General features: G+C 46.8%; 1 protein-coding gene across 1 annotated transcript; it reads left to right on the top strand.

Moving 5' to 3' along the window:
• The first annotated feature begins 890 nt into the window (after positions 1-890).
• On the top strand, positions 891-19,336 carry CTSC (cathepsin C). Its single transcript, XM_029911558.1, has 6 exons — positions 891-1,031; positions 5,185-5,369; positions 6,679-6,834; positions 11,217-11,332; positions 15,811-15,942; positions 18,150-19,336. Exons 1-6 carry the CDS (start codon positions 891-893, stop codon positions 18,650-18,652), a joined length of 1,233 nt encoding a protein of 410 aa, XP_029767418.1. The 3' UTR covers positions 18,653-19,336.
• The last annotated feature ends 1,687 nt before the right edge of the window (positions 19,337-21,023 follow it).

The raw sequence follows: 21,023 nt of genomic DNA, 5'->3' as shown, positions 1-21,023 counted from the left end.
TTGTCATAGTATAGACATAGGATTCTTAACACATACTAGGGTTTACTTTGACCAGCTAATGTGTGTTAAAACTACAACTTGCCTTGTCTACGCGTTAGTTACCAAGTGTTAAAAACACATCCATGTCAAACAGCTGAAGTGAACATGTATCTTCAGTTCTGTGAATGACTACGTTGTTCAGGTTCTGAACTGCATATGCTTATAATAAGCCTGCTTGAGGGTATATTCTGCTATACCAGTGCAGCACTGGCATACAGTACTCATTAAAAAGGGAAGGTTTTAAAGCCCTAGTTCCTGTGGGTTTAAGACATGGAGTTTCTTTTTAATTTAATCTGTAGTTTTTGCTTAAGTTCATGAAATTTCAGTGTTGAGTGTTCAAATTTACTGAAAATGTTATGAGGCAAGGAAAGAGGACAAAATGCCTAAGGCAGCTTATTAGAAGGATATGAGTCACTTGGTAATTTCACATTCTCCTATTGTAATATCCTATTTATGATGCTGTTATACACCAAGGTGTTCTATTCATCTGAATAAAATCTGTCAATGATTTTCATTTCTAAAGACTGAGTTTTAATTTGCTTAAAAACAATGAAACCACTAAAAGATCCACATAGAAACTAGTCAGTTCCAGAAGACGGATGGACCTGCAACAAAGGGAATAAAATTGGGCTTGTGACCTCTTATGTTTCTTCATGATTTATAAAGAAAGGCTGAAGTTTTTTTCACCAAAAGAAGACAGGGAGGCAGTTTTTGACTATTAAAATGCAGGTCCTGTTGGACCTAGGTGTATACTGTTAGATCACATAAATAAATAGTGAGTGGGGTAGCTTGGGACTTCAGCCAGTGTTGCCACCATCCTGTTTTGAACACAAGACAAATGCTGTGGGCCTATGTCTGGCTTGTTAGAAGGAGGATGGCAAGCAGGTGGATATGGATTGTTAAGATTCAAGGTCAATACTCCTCATGAACAGCACTATTCAGGCTATTATGGAGAGCCGAGTACAGTACACTCACAGTGGATGTTTATCAATGTAAAGTTAATAACTTTCTGCTTGTGATACAGAACGTCTGGGCTTTACCAGCACTGTTGTGGAGAATCCCTCTAGACTATAGAACAAATCCTTTGACTGCCCCCCCCCCCCACCTCACACCCCAAGGTATTCAGCAGACTGCATTTCTTTTCCCTCAGGCACTGTCTGTTTATTTGCACAGTAAGATGGGATGAATAGAACAAGCTAACAGGGCCGGCCTTAGGGAAAAATGGCACCCTGGGTTGACTTGCATTGTGGTGCCCCTACCTCCGCTGCTAAGTTTCCTCTAAGCTGCGCGGCTGCCTATTAAGCCCTGTGCAGGGGCTCAGGGCTGCGGTGGGGGGGAGAGACCTCTTCCCCCAGCGCAGATGTGCCATGGTGGGCAGAGGCGCCCCTCCCTCGGCCCCGACTGCTGTGGTTAGAGGGGGCTGGTGGGGAGTCCTCTCTCCCTGCTGCAGCCCTGGGACAGCCTGCACCCCCAAACCCCTCATCCCTGGCCCCACCCCAGACCCCACACCCCCCCACACCCCAACCCTTTGCCCCAACCCTGAGTCCCCTCCCGAACCCCTCATTCCTGGCCCCACCCCAGAGCTGTCACTCCTAGCCAGAGCCCTCACCCCCTGCACCCAACCCTCTGCCCCAGCCCTGAGCCCCCTCCTGCACCCCGAACCCCTTGGCCCCACCTCCCCCACCATCAGAAGGGGCCCCGGTCTGCTCCACTTGCGTCCCAAGACCCTGCTGGCTCCCCCCACCCACCACTGGCTCCTCTTGGCCTGCCCGCCATCTGGCCGAGGGCTCCTCTCCGCCCCGCTGGCCAGACCCCAGTGCATCTCCGGCTCTGGGCAGTCTCTGCTTCCTACCGCCTGTCTCCCCGGAGCTGATGCAGTCCCGCATGGGACTGGTGCAGAAGCCTGGCCAGTCTCAGTCAGGTGGCGGGGGTGGGGCAGGAACACAATGTGGGGGTCTTGGCTGGGCCCCTCCAGGCAAGTGCATCTTGAGGGAGCCTGGCCGGGGCAGGCCCTGGCCTGGCTGATCGTGCCACTCCAGAGGGGCCGGAGCGATTCCCTGCCCCGGGACCAGCCCTGGCTGTGCTGCCGGCTCAGCCCGGCAGACAGTCGCCTCCCAGCAGGCTGGTGAGTGCGGCCGAGAGGCAGGGTGTGGGGGAGTGGGTCTCTTGGGGGTCGGGGTGGGGGGCTGGGCTGTGAAGGGGCAGGGAAGATCTGTGTGTTGGGCCACTAGGAAGTGGGGGTTCTGTGGGGGGTGCTGGGCAGTTGTGGGGCTGTGTGCAGGGCGCTGTGCATTTGTGGGTGGGTCGGGGGGGGCGCTGGGCATAATGGGTCGGGGGGGGCTCTGGCCATAGGGAGTCGGGGGGTGTTGAGTGAGGGGGGGCTGTGTGGTTGGCATAGGCCTGTCCCCGAGGGGAAGGGACATGCTGGCAGCACAGGGCTGGGGAGGCCACTGTGCGTCTGGCAACTGCCGGTTTGTAAATAGTGCCATCGCAGTGGGCGGAGCGGGGCTGCCCCTGCATGCCAGGCCCCATTGCTTCCAGCTGGCCCCTCGCTCTGGGGACTGACCTCCCCACACCATGCTCCATTGCCTCCCTGGGAGCCTAAAAATATGTTTGGCGCCGGGCCCACAAAAGGTTAATCCGGCCCTGCCTCTGCCCTGGGAACTCCCTACAGCCTCCTTCCAATAGCAGGTTCCCCAGGAAATCCCCAGGAAACAGCAGCAGCTGCTTTTGCTCCTGATTCAGCTCAGGAGCCCACACACACACACACACACACACACACACACACACACACTTCCTCTAAACCAGGGGTTCTCAAACTGTGGGTCAGGACCCCAAAGTGGATTGTGACCCCTTTTTAATGGGGTTTCCAGGGCTGGCTTTATACTTGCTGAGGGCTGAAGCTGAAGCCCCACCACCTGGGGCCAAAGCCAAAGCCCAAGGGCATCAGCCCTGAGCAGCAGGTCTCAGGTTACAGGCCCCCTGCCTGGGGCTGAAGCCTTTGGGTTTTGGCTTTGACCACCCCACCTGGGGCAGTGAGGCTTGGGCTTTGGGCCCCCCAACCCGGGGTGGCAGGACTCAGGCTTCGGTCCCCGCTCCTGCTGTCATTCAGTAATTTTTGTTGTCAGAAGGGGGTCGCGCTGCAATGAAATTTGAGAACCGCTGCTCTAAACCAAACATCCTCCACACCCCAGGCTAGTGGGATGTTTCCTTCCATTTACTGGCCGAACTCCCCCCCACTTCCCCAGACCCCCATATGCTGCTGTGTGGGGTTGCTACTGGCTGAAAGGATTATGGCTCCTCCCCACCCCATAGCTTCAGAGAAACTGGAGCATGCAGAGGCTAGGCTGTGTCTTTCCTTTGCCCTAAAGGATATGGAGAGACAACGAGAAAGAGGAGGTAGTGTCTCTTCCCCCCCACCCCAAAGGCAGAGGGGGTAGAAGGGCCGCACGTGTATGGCGTGGTCATCCAACAGAGTGTGTTGTGTGTGAGGGGTGCTCCTCAGCTGTCCCCTCCCCCAAACAGACAAGCCCCCATACACAACTGCTGCAAGGGATGGGAGAACAGGGGGATGGCTTCCTCAGCCAGGCCCCGCTTGTGCCAGCTTCCTGGGGGGAGACAGAGCCAGGGCTGGCCTCCTCAGCAGGGATCCCCCAGAGCAGCTTTGAGGGAGAAGAGCAGGAAATGAGGGGTATCCTCAGCCCCCCCCCCAAATGTGGGGGAAAGCATGCCCTGGCGCACCTCAGCACATTCCCCCCCTCCTCTCCCAGTCTGCGCGGCTCACTGGGCACAGCAAAGGGGACTCTGCTCCCACCAGGCAGTAAACACACACACACCCCCACACACACACACCCACCCACCCACCCCCGGCAGCCAAGCAGGGAGGACCATGTCTTTCACGGGGGGGGGGGGGGGGGAGCTTTTTAAAGTACTGGTGAAAGACAAAGGTTTTGTCTACAACTTCTCAGTGTAGACATACCCTCAGGTGACAACATAGTTGCAGTGGTTCCCCAGACACTCTAGTGTAAATTGGTCCTAAACAAAATCTCATCACCACCACTCATTTGACACTCCCTCTTTCTAAGGCTGAGTATTCTGCTTTCAAAGCCCTGTTAATCCAGAAAGTATGATATCAAAGCTTTACTATAAGGCTGGGCGGAGCGATTGATCTCATTAGATAACTTAATCTTTACCCCACTTTTAACGTGTGAAATACCAGAGGGTGTAACGTTGAATGAGTGTTGGCTTTCAGAGATAAGATGGACAACAGGAGAGCATTGAAGTTTTAATACACTGGAAACAGTATTTGTATTTAGCAAATCAATACCGCATTTATATGCAAATGTCTTTCAGTAACACATCACCCTGTTCTTTGAAGCTGCCTTCTTTGAATCAACATTCATGGGGCCTAGAATAAATTTTTGTTTAAACTGTCAAGGTGAACCTGTTTCCAGGCTTACATACTGTTGACACCACTCACAAACTAGAGGAAAACTTGCCTTCTGGTCCAGCTCTCTGAAATGGAAAAACTAGGAGGTGCAGTGCTGTCTGAAGGACTGTAACGAGATACCAGTTGTTCTCTTTGCATGCCCCCTTCGGACATTGAAAGAGCAGCCTCTCAATAAAGCAGTGTGTCATACCAAGGGTGTTTTGTCACAATTCTTTCACTGACCGTATTGCCACAGTACCTGAGGGCCATAAGTGCAGAGGATTCTAATGCCCTGCGTAAACTACTGGTTTTAACCCAGTTTGTACCAGGTTAGGACTTGGTTGGTAACCATGGCACCAAATGCGGTTCGCCCTTGCCAGAAGCCAAGCTAGAACCTGATTGTCTTCCTATAACAAGTTCTTAAATCTAATTTTATTGTGTGGACAGGACTCTGTCCGGTGGCCGGCTGGCTTTCCTCCTAGGTCTGTGTTCTCAGATGTCCGGAATGCATTGCCCCACATGCACTGATACTACAGTTTGCATGTCCTCCAGACACACTATTACATGCTGAAGCAGGGTGTATGGCCAGTAAGATTTTTCCAGAATACAACTGATACATAGCTGTACTTGTTCTGTGGAGAGCGGTTTAATAGCAAATTACAGGTGTCACCCCTTAAACGCCGGAGTCTTGATGTGGCTGTATATGTGTCTAACAGAGTTTGTTTGGTTTACAGTACAAAAAGGAAGGACAAAACGTAACCAGCTACTGCCATGAGACCTTGCCAGGATGGGTGCATGACGTGCTAGGCCATAATTGGGCATGTTTTATCGGAAATAAAGTTTCGCCCTCTCCCTCCAGCATTCATGTGAACCAGCTCCCTCATCAGAAACCAAGGGAAAGGTGAGTGCACACAGTGAATGGAGGATGACTTTTTATTTTGAAATACGGTGACAACAGCAGTTGTGCTTTAAGTTCCAGACTAAAACGTGTGGACTGGCTCGGGGGCAAGATACAAAGCTATAGTATCACAGCAAGTTTGTGGTCCAAATGAAAGTAAATTCCTTAGGCCTGGGGGAAGCAAGTAGTGGTGATGGGGCAGTGTAGTGGACAGGGTTTCCATTTTCTTCAGATATGGCATGCTGTCTTTAAGCTCAACTGTAATCACAGTCAAAATGGAAAGCTACATTTAATCTGTTTAAAAAAGATCTGGAGATGTTTGTAAGCTTCCTGGACTAAAAGTGCAGAATCTGTAGCAATAAGGATGTCTACAGTTATTCCTGATTAAGTGTTGTCTGATGCCGGCCACTCATTTCCAGCTGCTAACAGCTAAGTGGTGAATATCCTTACTTTTCAACATAAGAAATTACTATGGTCACTGGATATTATTCAGTCACAAATCCAAATGGGAGGAGAGGCGGTCTTAGTCAAGCTTTGGATTGAGATTTGATCCACAGCCTGAAAAAGCTGGAGAACCTCTGTCGAAATAACCTGGTCTGCTTGTCCAGTTGGCTCTCTGAGGTACACTCAAACTTTGAACCTTAATCTAGCATCAACCCAGTTCTAATAGAATAGATGGACCTAGACTAAAGATCTAAAGCACTGGTGTGGGAATTTGAAAGAAGAAGGTTAGGAAGCGGTCATCCGTGGATTTTCTGAATGCAGAGAATAGAGGAAAAGTTCTGAATTTAAATCTTAAATCCAAATAATTCATTTCAGGCAAATGGTCCCATGTAATGTCCTCTTTAAACTACTGGGACTGCTTAAGGTAAAAGGGGAGAAATGATTGGCTTGATATTTGTTTCTCCCCAACTCCACAGGGCAGGTCTATGCTTAAAACGCTGCTTTGGCTCAGCTGCGCTGCTGTAGTGCTTTAATGAAGCTGTCTGGAGAGAGTTCTCCTGTCGGCATAGTTAATCCACCTCCCCAACAGGTGGTAGCTATGTCTGCGTGAGTGCTGTCTGCACCAGGGGCAAGGAGTCACTATAACTACGACACTCGGGGGGTGGGTTTTTCACACCCCTGAGCAATGTAGTTATGCCAATATAGGTCAGTAGGGTAGACCATACTTCAGTATTACAGCTGGCTTACAAGAGCCTGCTCCTAACCGAGTGGCAAAGTATTAAATTGTCTAATCACAGCAGTTGTGTGACTAGTGAGTAGTCTTCAGGCCAAACTTTTATCTTATTGTACTGTTCCTGATTGTCTGCAGGTTTTCAAGGAGGCCTTATGTACACAACTTTGACTTCGTGAAAGCTATCAATACTGTTCAGAAATCCTGGACAGCAACAACATACAAAGAATATGAAAACCTCTCCCTGGAAGAACTAACTAGAAGAGCTGGAGGTCTCAAGTCCAGAGCTCCGAGGTATTAAAGTTTTCCTACTTAGGTCACTCACGAGGCCTGCTGTTGAGAATCATTCTCTGAGTTCTTTGGAGCTGTGCTGATTATCATCAGCTATGGATCTAGCTCCTAGTTCAGATTATAGATAATATACGATGGAATCCAGATGTAGTCAAACCCTTTATAGTATGATTGAGTGCCAGCATATTTGCCTGTTTGAGTCCTGATGATCCAAACATATCTGGCTGTCTTGCAAGCACTTCCGATGAATGGAAGTTTTTGCTGTTTGATCCGGTCCTGAAATTGCCTCAGAATATACAGATTAAGGGAAGAGGTGATGACATGGGTGTAGAATGGGAATTTTAGAATTAGACTCATCACTCAGGTTGTGCCCACACACAGCTATGGCAGACAGTTAGGTATTTTTATCCTTTAAATAAAGTTAATTAGGAAGTTCATAACCTTCAGTCCAAAAACAGCCATAGTCAATCATGGCTGAAATACCTACAATGCAGATTTTCAGAAGGAGTTCTCTGTCACTATATCAAATTGCCCATCCCAGTGTCTCCTTCTATAGATAACTTGGGGAGAATGCTGGCCTATATTTTATACATAGAGTAAGGCACACACCGTTCCATATCAGGCAGCAGGGGGTTGTGTAGGCACACCGTAACCTCTGATTTCAGTACAGTCTGACCAAACTTGTAACTGGTGGTAGAAATTGTTTTTCCTTTGAAATTTCCCATTGTGTAGCTGTTCCCTCCAGTACATTGGCAAGAAAGAGAGTAAAGCTACTTTCCCATCCCCTATGCCTAACATTGCTTTGCAGTGTTTTAGCTTTGCAGATGTCTTTTTTCTCTCTAAGATGGTTGATTCTCATGGTGTTGAGCCATGTCCTGAGGTAGGAGGAGGCTGTAGGGCAGAAATATTGTTCATACTTTCCCCCCAAACTTCACTGTACTATAGCAGTCAAGTGTGCAGGTAGAATTTGAAATCTCTAACTTTTGCTACTCTGATTATGGAGAACTCCAAATATTTGCTCTGTGCATGCAGATAATGTTGGGGCTTTCCGATACGTTGGTAAGATTATGCGTTGTCCCTGTGAAGACGGTCACGTGCCCTCACAATCACAGAAAAATAGCGCTAGGTACAGACACACAAACATTAGACCCTCCATCGTCTGCGTGTAATGTTAGATCTCTGTAGTGCACTTGGAGCAGCACTTGTTGGGCTGATCTCTCCAGTCTGCTGTGAGGAGTGAGCCTGATGCTTGTCACAAGAACTTGACTTTTAAAGGGAGTGGAATGCTTAACTGTGCAATCTTTTTGGCTTGTCTGCACTATGACTGTCCGCCAGCAACGGGTGCAGGTGAGGATGGTTTAGCTGCAAGCGTAGACAGGGACAGTCAGTATTCAGCACCACTTCAGTAGCTGCGGAGAAAGTCGGCTTCAAGTAGTTGTCTCCAAGCATGCTTTAACCATGATCATCGGAAGCATGGCTGGACAGTTTGTCCTTGTCAGCACTTGCAGTTTAACTGTGTTCACCTCTGACTGATGCACATTGACAGTAATTGGTGATTTTGTGTAGTTTCAAGAAACCCTATGTATTCTTAATTTAATTTTGTTGATAGCACAGATATTCAGTAGCTGTCCAAAGTCTGTTGTAAGGCTGCCATTCTTGATGATTTTGTGGTATTAGTTCAGCACTTCAAAACAAAAACAAACTTTTGGACTGATATAATTGCCCTAACCAGCAGATTGTTATGGCATAAATAAACCCTTATCTGGTCCAGCAGGGATTATGACTATTTTCTCCTTGCCATATTCCAACCCACTGAAGCTAAGCAATAAAGAATCACCTGTGAGACTTGACACCCATTCAGTGTGCATGGAGGGGGTTGCTAGCTCTAGATACTGATAGGCAGCAGCGGATTAACACACAGGTCCTGGCCAATTTGGGGGCCCCCAGGAGCATTGGAACTGTGGCCCGCCCTCTGCTCATCCTCTTCCCCCCTGTGGCCCCGCCTCCTGGCCAGGGCGGAAGCTGGAGCCAGGCCAGAGCTGCCCAGGGAGCCCTGGACCTTTTGCCTGCCCTGGGCAGAGGGCTGGGGGACCAAAGTCTGTGTCCCTGCCCCCCAGGGTGCATCATCCAGGACAGGTGGAGAGTCTGGGGGCACAGGGTCACCAGAACCAGGGGGGCCATGGGGACTATGCCCTCTCACTTTTAATACAAGAAACCTGCCTTAGTGGTGGGCGAGAGCATGGAGCGCCTTATCATGAGCATTGGCCCCTGCTCAGCCAGGGCTGGCTCTGTGTGTGGCTGCAGCTCCCAGCCCCAGATGACTCCAGTTCTGGGCAGAGGGAGCCCGGCTTGGGTGCGGGGTTGGGTTGCAGTGTCCTGAGACATGAAGTGGATGGATGTAGTTTTGGGGAGAAATTGTCCCCCCCCAAACAGGGGTGAGGTTTGGCAGGGTGTTCAAGGGGTCACGTGCCATTGGCCCCCCCCCATTTCTGCAGCTCTGAGCTGCTCTGCTCTGCCTGAGGGGGGGATTGGGGGAAGGGGGGGGGAGAGGCAGAGGGAAAAGAAGGGGATGAGAGGCTGGAGGAGGGAGAGGGGTGAGGCAGTGGTGAGGGGAAGGGAGATGGGATGGGGAAGAGGCAGTGGGAAAGCTGGATGGGATAGGGCAGGGGGAGGACAAGGAGAAGGGGGATGGGGTGGGGAGAGGAAGCGGGAGGGGGAAGAGAAGAAGGAGGATGGGTTGGAGAGAGAAAGGGGGATGGGGAAGAGGGCAGTGGGAAGAGGCACTTTGCATCTGAATTGCCTGAGTGGCCACAGCTCCTGCACTCAGGTCACTGCAGCAGCAGCCCCCATCCCCATTAAACTGTCCCTCATAGCACCGGCAGCCCAGGTACCACTCCAGGCCAGGGGGGAGAGCCTGGGGTACTGGCTTCAGCACACACGTGCCCCCCAAATGTAGCAATCAAACTACGCTTATGGAGGGGACGCACCTGCCCCCTCGGGATCCACCTTGGCTCTCACTGCCCTTTAGGCAACGTTTAAATCCGTGGATCATCCAAGCCCTGTCCCAGAAGACTCTGCCCCCCCCCCCCCCCCCCCAGTGCCCAGACCACCTGGCAGCTCGCTCCACAGCGCCACTGGAGGGGGCTGCTCCCAGGCACCTGCTCTCTTGCTTTGCTCCTGGCGGTGCTGGCGCCGCTGGGCCGGGACTTTGCAACTTTTGGCTGCAGATTGTGGCAGCTGCAGTGCTGAGTGTAGGGGCCAGAGGGCAGCTGGAGATCCTACTGCACCCCAGCCTGAGATCCACAGCTACCCTGCTGTGTGGATCCCAGCATCCTTGTACTGTGAATTTTCGGCCTTCACATCCTGCTGTATGTATTTCATTTTGCTGGTAGTGCTAGTGCCAAGGTGTGATGACGACATTATGCTAGAAATATGAATCCTGAAAATAGTGTCCTGGTGTGATGGTCACTCTGGGCTGTTAATATGAATCCTCCATTCTTGTATGCAGTGTTGTTGTAGACTTGTTGGTGCCAGGATATTAGAGAGACAAGGTGGATGAGGTAATGTCTTTTATTGGAGCAAGTTCTGTTGGTGTGAGAGACAAGCTTCCGAGCTTACACAGAGCTCTTCTTCACTCACCAACAGATTCAGGTCCAATAAAAGATATTGCATCACCCACTTTGTCTCTCTAATGTGAATCCTGTCATTATGGCCCTGTTGGGTGCATCCTAATATACTGAGGGCATGAATCTTGGCCACTGGAGGAGGAGTGTACATCTTAATGCTAGTAGCCTGCTGTTTAGATCTTACTCCACTCTGAGCCTGGGCGTTTTAATCTTGGCATGTGTATTCTGATGCAGTGAAGTTTGGAAATAACGTGAACACAGGTCCGGCCATTACGGGTGGGTGCCGTGGTCAGGGGGGTGCTATGGTCAAGAGGCAAGGAGCGGGATTGGACTTGGGGTGTGAGGCAATGGAAGGGATCTTGGGACAATGTGGGGGAGGCAGTGGGGCCCAGGGGCAATGGGGGGCATTCCTCCACCACTTTGGCCTTGGCCCTGCCCACTTTTACAAAAGTTTCATCACCCTTGGGCTCCCCACAGTGACTTGGCTCCCTGGGCAACTACCGCTGCTCTTACCATAACCCGGCAGGGCCTCAGGGGAGAGGAGGAGCAGGGGGCGTTGGCCCATGGCAAGAAGGGTTGTGGGAGGCCCAAAAGTTCTTTGTGCCCAGGGCCCCAGTAAATCTTAATGCGCCTCTGCTGTTAGGAAATAGTCTGTGGAAGCAAAATTGCTAGAGGTGTCAGTTCCTCATGCAATCTCTTTTCCTTTGTCTAGACAATGTGATGGTATGTTAATGTCAAATGTATGTTCTTGTGTTTTAGACCGAAGCCTGCACCGTTAACGCCCGAATTAGTCAAACAAGTTTCAGGTTTGCCAGAATCCTGGGACTGGAGGAACATTAATGGTGTCAACTATGTCACTCCTGTACGAAACCAAGGTACAAGGTTTTTCATAATCCCCATAATGAGACTGTCTGCAAAGAATACCTCGTACTTAATCTATTGCATGTTAGTATCATGAAAGATCTGAATTTACTTTGCTGTATGGTCCCCTGTGATAGGCAGTAGAACACACCTGATATACAAACCCTCTGTTAAGGCTTGGAAAAGTTTTGTCTCTTAATACTTCCTGCCAAAGTAGAAGACTACTTCCTGTCAGACCATCCAGTTCAGTACAGGAATGAAAGTCAATTACCATGGCTCTCTGTGTGGAGATCGCTAGCAAATTCTGTTTGTCCAAACTGTCATCATGATGAATTTCTGCCCACCACAATCTCAGAACTGATACAGTGCAAGTTCAGTTATTAATTTTTCTGCTAATTGCTGCTGACAGCATATTATCATGCAATTTTAACCAATAATCTCTTGAAGGATTGTTTATACCATCCTCAAGTCTCATTACTTAAATCATTTTAGGAATAATTAGTTACATGACTGATCCGTTACAGAAATAGGTGTCTGTTTATGCTTTGAAAAGCGTAGACACTGGTAAATGTCTGATACCCCCCATAAACAAAATGCAACCACTGTAAAGCTTTCTCCTCACTCCTGCACTAGTACAAATCTTCCTTCTTAGCTGGATTTAAAGGTTCAGTCTTACTATTATTTATCTGTAGTGGTTCAAAATCTCCTCTTGAGGCAAATGGAATGGTATATAATGCTATATAATGAAGTTGTTTCCTTAAACCATTGATCCCTTTCCAGTGCATGAGGGGTGTGTGTGTACGTGTGTGTACCAAAAAATTCCTAACAGGATTTTTTTTGGGGGGGGGGGAGAAGGAGGATGATGGGGGGGTTTATGGAATGTGAGAGAGTTGGTTCACAATCTGATCTGTTGCTGGATGATGATAGGAAATATTGAAACACTTACACAGGGATTATCAACAGCTAACCGGTGTAAAGACCTATGCTTCCTTCGTATCTTCAGTTCACTTGAGAAATGTGGTATCGTCCCTTCTTCATTCAGTGGGTAACAAGATCTAAGGCAGCGGGTCTCAAACTTTTTGACTGGCGATCCCTTTCACATTGCAAGCCTCTGAGTGGGACCCCCCTAATAAATTAAACACACTTTTTAATATATTTAACACCATTATAAATGCTGGAGGCAAGTGGGGTTTGGGGTGGAGGTTGGCAGCTCGCAACCTCCCCATGTAATAACCTTGCGACCCCCTGAGGGGTCCCGACCCCAAGTTTGAGAACCCCTGATCTAAGGCTTCCTCTTCCTGAAGCAGCATTGTAATCACGTTCTCAGTATGGGGAATCTTGCTTTGCTGTTTTCAGGAATGGGAGTTGCCTAAACCCCCTCATATTGTGTTGAGAAAGCACCTCCAACATGTAAAGGAATTCAGCTGGACTGTATTTGCATGTCACATTCAGCCAGAAATGAGCATCTTTGGTATAATAAAGAGCAAAAAGACAACCTTATTAATATGCGTAGTGCTGACATATCAAATAACCATCTTCCTTACAATAATGAGCTATTGTAGATTGCAGAGGCATCAGACATCAATGGCTGTAAATAGTTATTAGTAAAACAATGGCACAATATTAAGATTTAGATGCTGAAAGTTTGAAAATGCACCGAAGACTAACAGAACCATGAGCAATAAGAAGAATGTTTTTTTTTCAAACAGCCAATCATGCTAGGCAAACTTTCACGTGCTAAGTTGTTGAGACACTGCTGCATTCACTGAAAGATCATGCTTTCTTCATCTGTTGACTATTAGAACCATGTGACTGCTACTATTGTCCCAAATGGACAAGAATTTCATAAGGACAAAGGTGTAGTCTTTGAAGATAATCCTTCAAAATTGCAGAGGCAGGCCTCCAGCCACAGTTTTCTTGGTTTGTAATCTTCGTTTATATCTATGATAGCACAACAGCGTTACCCAGTATAATCAGTCACCTTTTTTTAGGTAACCTCCTTTACTTACTATTCAGTACAGTAACTGAATTACTGTCCCCTTTAATGCCAGCTAACACTTTAAGAGATAAAGGCCTGATGTACACTACAGACTTAGGTCGACGTAAGGCAGCTTACGTCGACCTAATTATGTCGGCGTCTACACCATAGCCTTGTTCCCTCCAATGTAAGTGCTCTACTACACTGACATAAGAACTCCACCTCCACTTATGTCAGTGTAGACACTGTTACGTATATTGGCTGTCATTCTTGTCAATTTCATGGCGCCCTGCTGGAGCGGTGATACTGATAAGAAAGGCTGGTAGGTTCCCTGCTTTGAATCCAGCATCCGGCTCACAGCTCAGACTGTCACCCCGGGGTGGGTGAGGGGTTCCAGCTAGAGCCCAGCTGCCCCCTGGGTTCTGGGAGGCAGAGCTCCCCACCGGGAGTGAGGAGCTGGGGAATGGGGGCAGCTGGGCTCCTTGTGGGCTGGGGAATGGGGGCAACTGGGCTCCTTGTCTCAGCCCCCCACACTGTTCCTCTTAAGTCGGAGGAAGCACTCCTGACGGGGACACGCACCACTGACAGAAGGAGGGTAGTGAACCATGGCAGGTAATCACTGCAGTGGCTGTAAGTCGACCTAACATAGCTCGACTTAAGTTTGTAGTGTAGACATGCCCAATACTCAGTTTGGCAAACAGAACAAAGAACTCTAATACAAATTAATCTTCAATAAAATCACTGTCCCAGGAACCCCCCCTTCCCGTGCTTTAGATATCTTCTGCAGAAGAGATTAGTTTGAGAGGCCGCATTGCTGTCAGTTTCTACTATGGGAAAATATTGTTGAGCAATTACATTACAGTAACCAATTTAGCCCGGAGACCTAGGATTCTCAGTAAATCTCTGCTCTAGCTCCTGTAATCTTCCTCTCAAACCAGAGTAGGTGGAAAAATATAGTGACCTACTGATTCCTCACCTTTTAAAGGTGTTTTATGCCCTTTAATCATTTTCCATCATTTAATGATCCTTTTGCCACAGACTGAGTGGAATCTAATGCAGTGAAGTCTGTGATTGACTTGGAATTGAATGTGTGGGGAGCATCCAACAGTTTCAGCAATTATCTCTGATCTCCACTGATATTCCATTTCTGTGTGGGTGCCATTTAGGAGCTTCCCAGAGTGTATTGCTGCTGTTAATAGGGAGAATGTTTTTTTAAAAGAAGTTACTTCCAGGACAATGATTACATGAATGGACTCTTATGTATCTTTGCAAATGAGACCTGGCCTGCTGTGGCTTGGCCAATCAGCAAAAGATGGTATGATTGTGTAAGAATGGGTGTCGCCTTTCACCACTTTGAACATGAATGCTCTTTGCCCAGCAGTGTGATCAGAGAGCAACTTCCACCCCCTCCTCTTCAGAGATGCATCCAACGTCTTAATGTTGAATAATGGTACAAAGTCCTGCTTTTATAATAGCCCTGCTTGATGCCCTCCTACATGCAGTTTGAGACATGAGGTAGTTTGGGTTTTGTATTCCCAAAGCCTCATTCCTTTTTTAAGCTTTGCAGTATTTTCCTTTGTAGTGGGCAAGTCAATTGGGGCCCTCGGTGAGGGGCAATAGTCAGAATAAGACCTCAGCTAAGCAACTCCCCCTCTGCAGTGAAGCTACTTCACTTTCAAAATTTCTCTTACATCACAGAAAACACCAAGAGCGGGCGAAGGAGCTAAAACTAAAAGGCAACACTAAATTTTGGTGTAAAATATGATGCTAGGTGATTTATCTTGTTGCCTGCCACCAGAGGGCAACTACTCTGAAAAGCCAGAGTATGACTGCATGCTGCTTGAGAGAATCACAAAATCCACAATATTAAACCTCACACTTACATTGCCAGACTCTAAAACAAGCCCATTATTTTAGAAGCAGCGGTATAAGTATAGTGGGGCAGTGGGAAACTATGGCTCTAAATATACTAACATGCTGAGGATATCTAGAATAGTATGTCCAGAGTTCAGTGGACACAGTCTCATAGGACACCTTATAGGAAGGCTTCCTAAAAAGCAGCCTCAAAGAGTTGGTTATGAGCATCTTCCGCACCGTGCTAACCAATATTCTTTATATGACCATTCGGAGGCAACAGCTTAACAATTATGCAGCTTTTAAAACTAGACAATTAAAAAGTTAAACTTAAAATTTTTAATAAGAGAAACTATATTAAAAAAAAACCTTCTCTGTCTTGCTGCTTCCTCTTAGGAGACATCAAACCTGCTTTATGACCACAGCTGATCTTTAAAGGGATTTCTAAATACTGACTTCAGTGGAACTACTTTTGTGCTTACAGTTAAGCATATTTAAATAGCTTTCTTGAACTGGAGCCTAACTTTTGGTCAAACTGAAGACAATGTCAAAGTAGGGTTGACTTGATTCAACAACCTGTGCAATATGAGAGTCACCTCCATTTACAGCACCCTGGTCTTGTTTAATTTACTGATGTTTTGTATTTCCTGTTTTCCTCAGCATCATGTGGCAGCTGCTATGCGTTTGCTTCCATGGGCATGTTGGAGGCAAGAATTCGTATCCGCACTAACAATTCTCAGACACCAATCTTCAGTCCTCAGCAGGTTGTGTCCTGCAGCCAATATTCTCAAGGTGAGTAGACTGGAGATGTTCCCCTGGTATTGAGGAGATGGGGGAGGAACAGCACCCCCAGGATTTTGTCACTACAGGAGAGGAAGAGTTGACAGTCTCTTCTCATTGATTGGCAACCATTTTTGTAAGCCTGTCTGTGGTCTTGGGGTGGGAAGCTTATTTGCTGTGAAATAGCAGCTTCAGAAAGCCAGGGTATTAGAACACGCTTCTTTCATGACTGAAAGAGATTACTAATTCTTGAGTGTCACATGCTTAGGACTACATTTTATGGTAGCTGACTTTGTTATACCAATAGAATAAAAACCAGCAGGATTTTATTAAGAGGGATAAGGCAAAGATGCCACATTTATTGTAAATATAATAAAGCAAAAGATAAAAGTAAACAACGTTGTTTGACCACTTATTTTTATCACTACTTATTCCTTATACTCACACATATATAGATAGATAGATAGATTTATTCACACAATTATTTATTTAAGTTTTGTATAAGTGTTATAGTTACCAGCCTAGAAGTTGCTCATGCCAAGTTACTGGCCAGGTATCTTGGTCATGAGGATGGAGCCGAGTCCGTGTCAGGTGCACCTGATGCTCCTGGAGGTTGGCAGCAGAACCAGAGACTTAAAATCCTCAGTCTTGAGAGTTCATTTTTATAGGAATTAATTCCTATGTTAGTCTATGGGAGCTGTTTCATCCTGCTGTTGCTGACTTAATCAGCAGATGGCACATTCCTGGGCACATTCCTGATGGCTCCATACTGTTCAAAGTTTGTGTTTCTCATCCTTCCAGGTGATGGGGTGGATCCCAGTTTACCCTCCGGGGGTTGTCTAATGGTCCACTTGACACATTCTTCAGCCAATGGATACTCCCTTTCTAGGCTGGCACCTCCCTAACCATTCATGTACATTAAGCATTTATCAACATACATTTCATATTTTAACCATATTTTAATTTACTGTTTCCACCACTTTCGGGGTGTGTGCTAATTTATTTGAGACTCCCGGCCCTTTAATCACAGAGGGTGGGGGTCTGTTTCTAGGAGCCGTTGCTGTTACAATGAAGTGAAAGTCTGTTAACGGCTTATAGCGTTTGTTTACATTGTATCAGTTACAGAAAGTATCTTTCACAGGACAGATACAATCAATGGTTTCTAAGGACAGTAGCTTACAAGTTTTAACAGAAGACCCAAGAGATTTTTGTACTTGGTGAAACTGTTGGATTTTAAAGTGTGGGGGACAAATTATGGGGGGGGGGTCACTGTCACTTGGGGGAATCACTGTTGGTACCTTCTTTAATATCTCTACAACTTCTGTGACTCCATCATAGTGATCCAGATTTAATTCCAGGGTCATTAGAATCCATTTTGCCGTGTGCATGGGAATCTTGTATTGGAGTTGAACCACCAGTGGTTTGCTGAACACTAGCTAGTGGTCTGTGGAGACTGGCTACTCATTTGGTGTCTGCTGTACTACTTCTCCAGCTGCTTGTGCAGGCATCCAGGCGCTTCATTGTAAACAGCCTTGGATGGCTGCAAAAAGCAGCTGGAAATAGGGCATGTGCTGTGTTGGAGAAGGATCCTGTAGCTGTAATCCACCTGCAGAGGAGAGGGAATGTCTAGGGGAGCAGAGGAGACTGGAATTGGGCAGTGTGTCCAGGGGAGTTAGGAGAAGGCCACCAGACTGGGTAGCACATTTAGGGAGAAGGGAACAAAATGTCCCTGGAGCATGTACAGAGGGAGGAAGAACGGAGGGGTGGGGGGAGGCAAAAGGAAAAGCAAAAATCAGTAGACTGCGATTCACTTTTGGGGAAAAGGATACCACCCCCACGGTATATGACAGCTACAATACTTATGTTTTTTTACTGGTGCTATATTTCCATGTAAGGAATTGCTGTGGTTACCATGGGGATGTCATACCGGCACAAATGGCTAAGGAGATGGCTTGTGCAGTAGGGAAGAGGGAGTTAAGGTAGTCCTGGGTGTTAAAGGAATGTTAGGCATTGTTTCCTCTTGATCTCAGGGGAGAGATAAGAGTGGTTCCCTTTTAATTGTAACCGGCATTAGCCATGCTCAGTCTGATACAAAATATCGGGGATAATAAAGACTTGTGGTGATTTTTAAAACAATGAACTTGCAAAATTGCAGCTTCCTCTCCTACCCCAAAAAGACCTTCTGCAAGGAATAATCAGATCTTTTCTGACTGTTTCAGGTTGTGATGGCGGATTCCCATACCTCATTGCTGGGAAATACGTCCAAGATTTTGGTGTGGTGGAGGAAGAGTGTTTCCCTTACACAGCCACAGATTCTCCATGCACTCCGAAGCGGAACTGTTACCACTACTATGCCTCTGAGTACCACTACGTTGGAGGGTTTTATGGAGGCTGCAATGAAGCCCTGATGAAGCTTGAACTTGTCATATATGGGCCAATGGCCGTTGCTTTTGAAGTTTATAGTGATTTCATGCTCTATAGAGGAGGAATCTACCATCACACTGGGCTGCAGGATGAGTTCAACCCCTTTGAGTTGACCAATCATGCTGTGTTGCTCGTGGGGTATGGCAAAGATCCAGATACTGGTGAGAAGTTCTGGACAGTGAAAAACAGCTGGGGAAGCTCCTGGGGAGAAAATGGTTACTTCAGAATCCGCCGGGGCACCGATGAATGTGCAATTGAAAGTATAGCAGTGTCCGCAACTCCTGTCCCAAAATTATAAAGCAAAACTCCTTTCCCCAGTGCCTCATTTGTGAGAAGCAAATTTCTCAGCCATAGGAATGTATTGATTATATTATGTACTTGGAAAATTTTACTGCAGTGTTTTAAAGCTTAAGAATTAGCTTTAATGAGATTTTTCAGAATCAAGTGAGCAGTTTTCACTCTCTACCACTGAGGACACTTCAAAATTCTGTTCTTTGTTTATGATACACAAAGATACACTTCCTGGCAGTAAATTCTCTAAGAATGCAATTGCCGTTAGATTAACAATAAGTGGTAGTTATTCATCATTGTATAAAGCCCCAATATTTTTTTTCCCTTGGACAATCTTAAAACTAGATCTCAGAAGGAAATGATTGTTACAATAATCTATAATTACTTAAAGGGACACTTTTTAAAGTATTGTGCCTTACACAATAAATCAGGGAATCACTTGCCTTTTAAAAGTGGACATCTTAAGTGTGCATCAGAGGATGATTATACTGTGACTAAAGGGAAACTTTAAAGCTTTAAGTGTTTGGCAAATATGCAAGCAAAATGTCAGATGTCAAACTCTCTGAACTTCAAAGTTCGTTTTACATATTGGCCTTTTACTGCATTTATGTGGCGTTTTTTTAAGTTCCTGTTTTTATGAATGTCATTTGAATTCAATTCCAAGCTGATCCTCAATAAAAATCTGACTCTATTGCTGTGGGAGTTGTTCCTTGCTGAAGTTGATGCCTTTTTATTGCTATGACCTACACCAACAGCTTCAACATTGAGAAGGGATATTCAGGTATTTTAGCATAAGGAAGATTTTGGGGTGGGTGGGGGAGGGGAATTAAAATCATCTGGCCTCCAGCCAATTCTGTTCTGTATCGGTTCTTACACTGCATGGTGTTGCTCTTTAGTGCAAGCAGAGTCTTTGTACAGCACCTAGCACAGTGCAGTCCCAGTCCATGATTACAGCTTCTTGGTGGTATGGCAGTATTAATAATAATCTGTGCATGAATGTAAATAAGGCTATGTCAGCTGTAATCCTCTACACCGAGATGTAATACCTCAAGCCCCATATGTATCTGCTCCCTTATTTTCATGTCCGTATGTAGGTAAAAAAAAGGAATGGCGAACAGGCATGACTGAAAAGTGAGCATAGACAGGTCCTCCTCTGCAGGGGGGAGATGTCACATCGCTTCCTCCTGCAACTAGAGAGGAATAATGTGGCAGATGCATAGCAGGGCCCTTATTAATGCAGGATTGTCCTCCATTCTGTGTCCTTGACTGGCTCATACTTTTTACCAGGTATACAACAGTAAATCTGTGCTGTGCAGAATCACACTCCTTATATCTGGACGGACACTCTGTTCACAGTGCCTCTTTGTTTATTTGTATTACAATAGCGGCTAGAGGCCCCAACGGCGATTGGGGGCCCCAATGCGCTTCACAAACTCATGGTAAAATGGTCCATGCCTCAAAGGTTACAGTCTAAATAGACAAGAGAAAGGGTGAAAGAAAGGCACTATGATCCCTCTTTACAGGTGGGGAACCGAGGTGCAGAGATTAAGTGCATACCTCTCAACAGTCCCTCAGTGCATAGGAATTCCCAGACTGGATCAGTCCTGAGGTCTGTCTAGTCTCCACCAGTGGCCAGCACGAGATGCTTCAGAGGAAGGTGGGAGCAGCCACAAAAGAAGGCAGATACAGGATAATCTGCCCCTCGTTCAGGTCTCATCCTAAAATTGGCTGTAGCATCAGAGCTGTCTCACACAGAACCAGAATAGGCTAGAGGTCTTCCCTGATATCCCCTGAGTCATCTGAGGCTGTGCTTCTACTTTTCATTTCCTTCTTCCCTTATTCCCGCTCTCTTCTCCTCTTCCATCTTTGAGTCAACTTAATACAAGCAGACAAGCTATTTGTAGATATTAGCTACCAGCCTCACCCATCCATAGCCTGTTATTCTTCTATCATATTACAGATCCTTTAGGTTGCTACTGGGATCTAGTGTAACATTGAAGAGCATTTTTCTGCTGTGGTAAAATCAATAATGCTTGCAGCACTCTTTCTCTTGTGCTTTACTATGGAGCTATTGAAATGCCCATTTTGTTTGCATATACAGAGGGCGTAACAACTGGTACACTACAGCATGCTGCTGACTGCCACTAGACTGGCTGGCAGTAAAACTGTTTAACTTCAGGATACTTAGCAATCTTGTTGGCTTGTTCTTGTCCACTAAAGAACTGCAGCTTACAAGCATTCAACTCAATCACTGTAACTTTGCAAAGGTGGCGTGTGCCCACATGAGCCACTGGGACTAGTTGTAACCATGGTGAATGTCTTTTTCCCACCACAGCCCTCCCTCAAGCTGTTGCAGTCAAAATTTTTCATTGTAACCT

The sequence above is a fragment of the Terrapene carolina genome, unplaced genomic scaffold (assembly GCF_002925995.2).
Source record: "Terrapene carolina triunguis isolate 2854851 unplaced genomic scaffold, T_m_triunguis-2.0 Scaffold97, whole genome shotgun sequence".
In the NCBI taxonomy this organism is placed as follows: Eukaryota; Metazoa; Chordata; order Testudines; family Emydidae; genus Terrapene; species Terrapene triunguis.
This window is presented reverse-complemented; position numbering and strand designations above follow the sequence as displayed.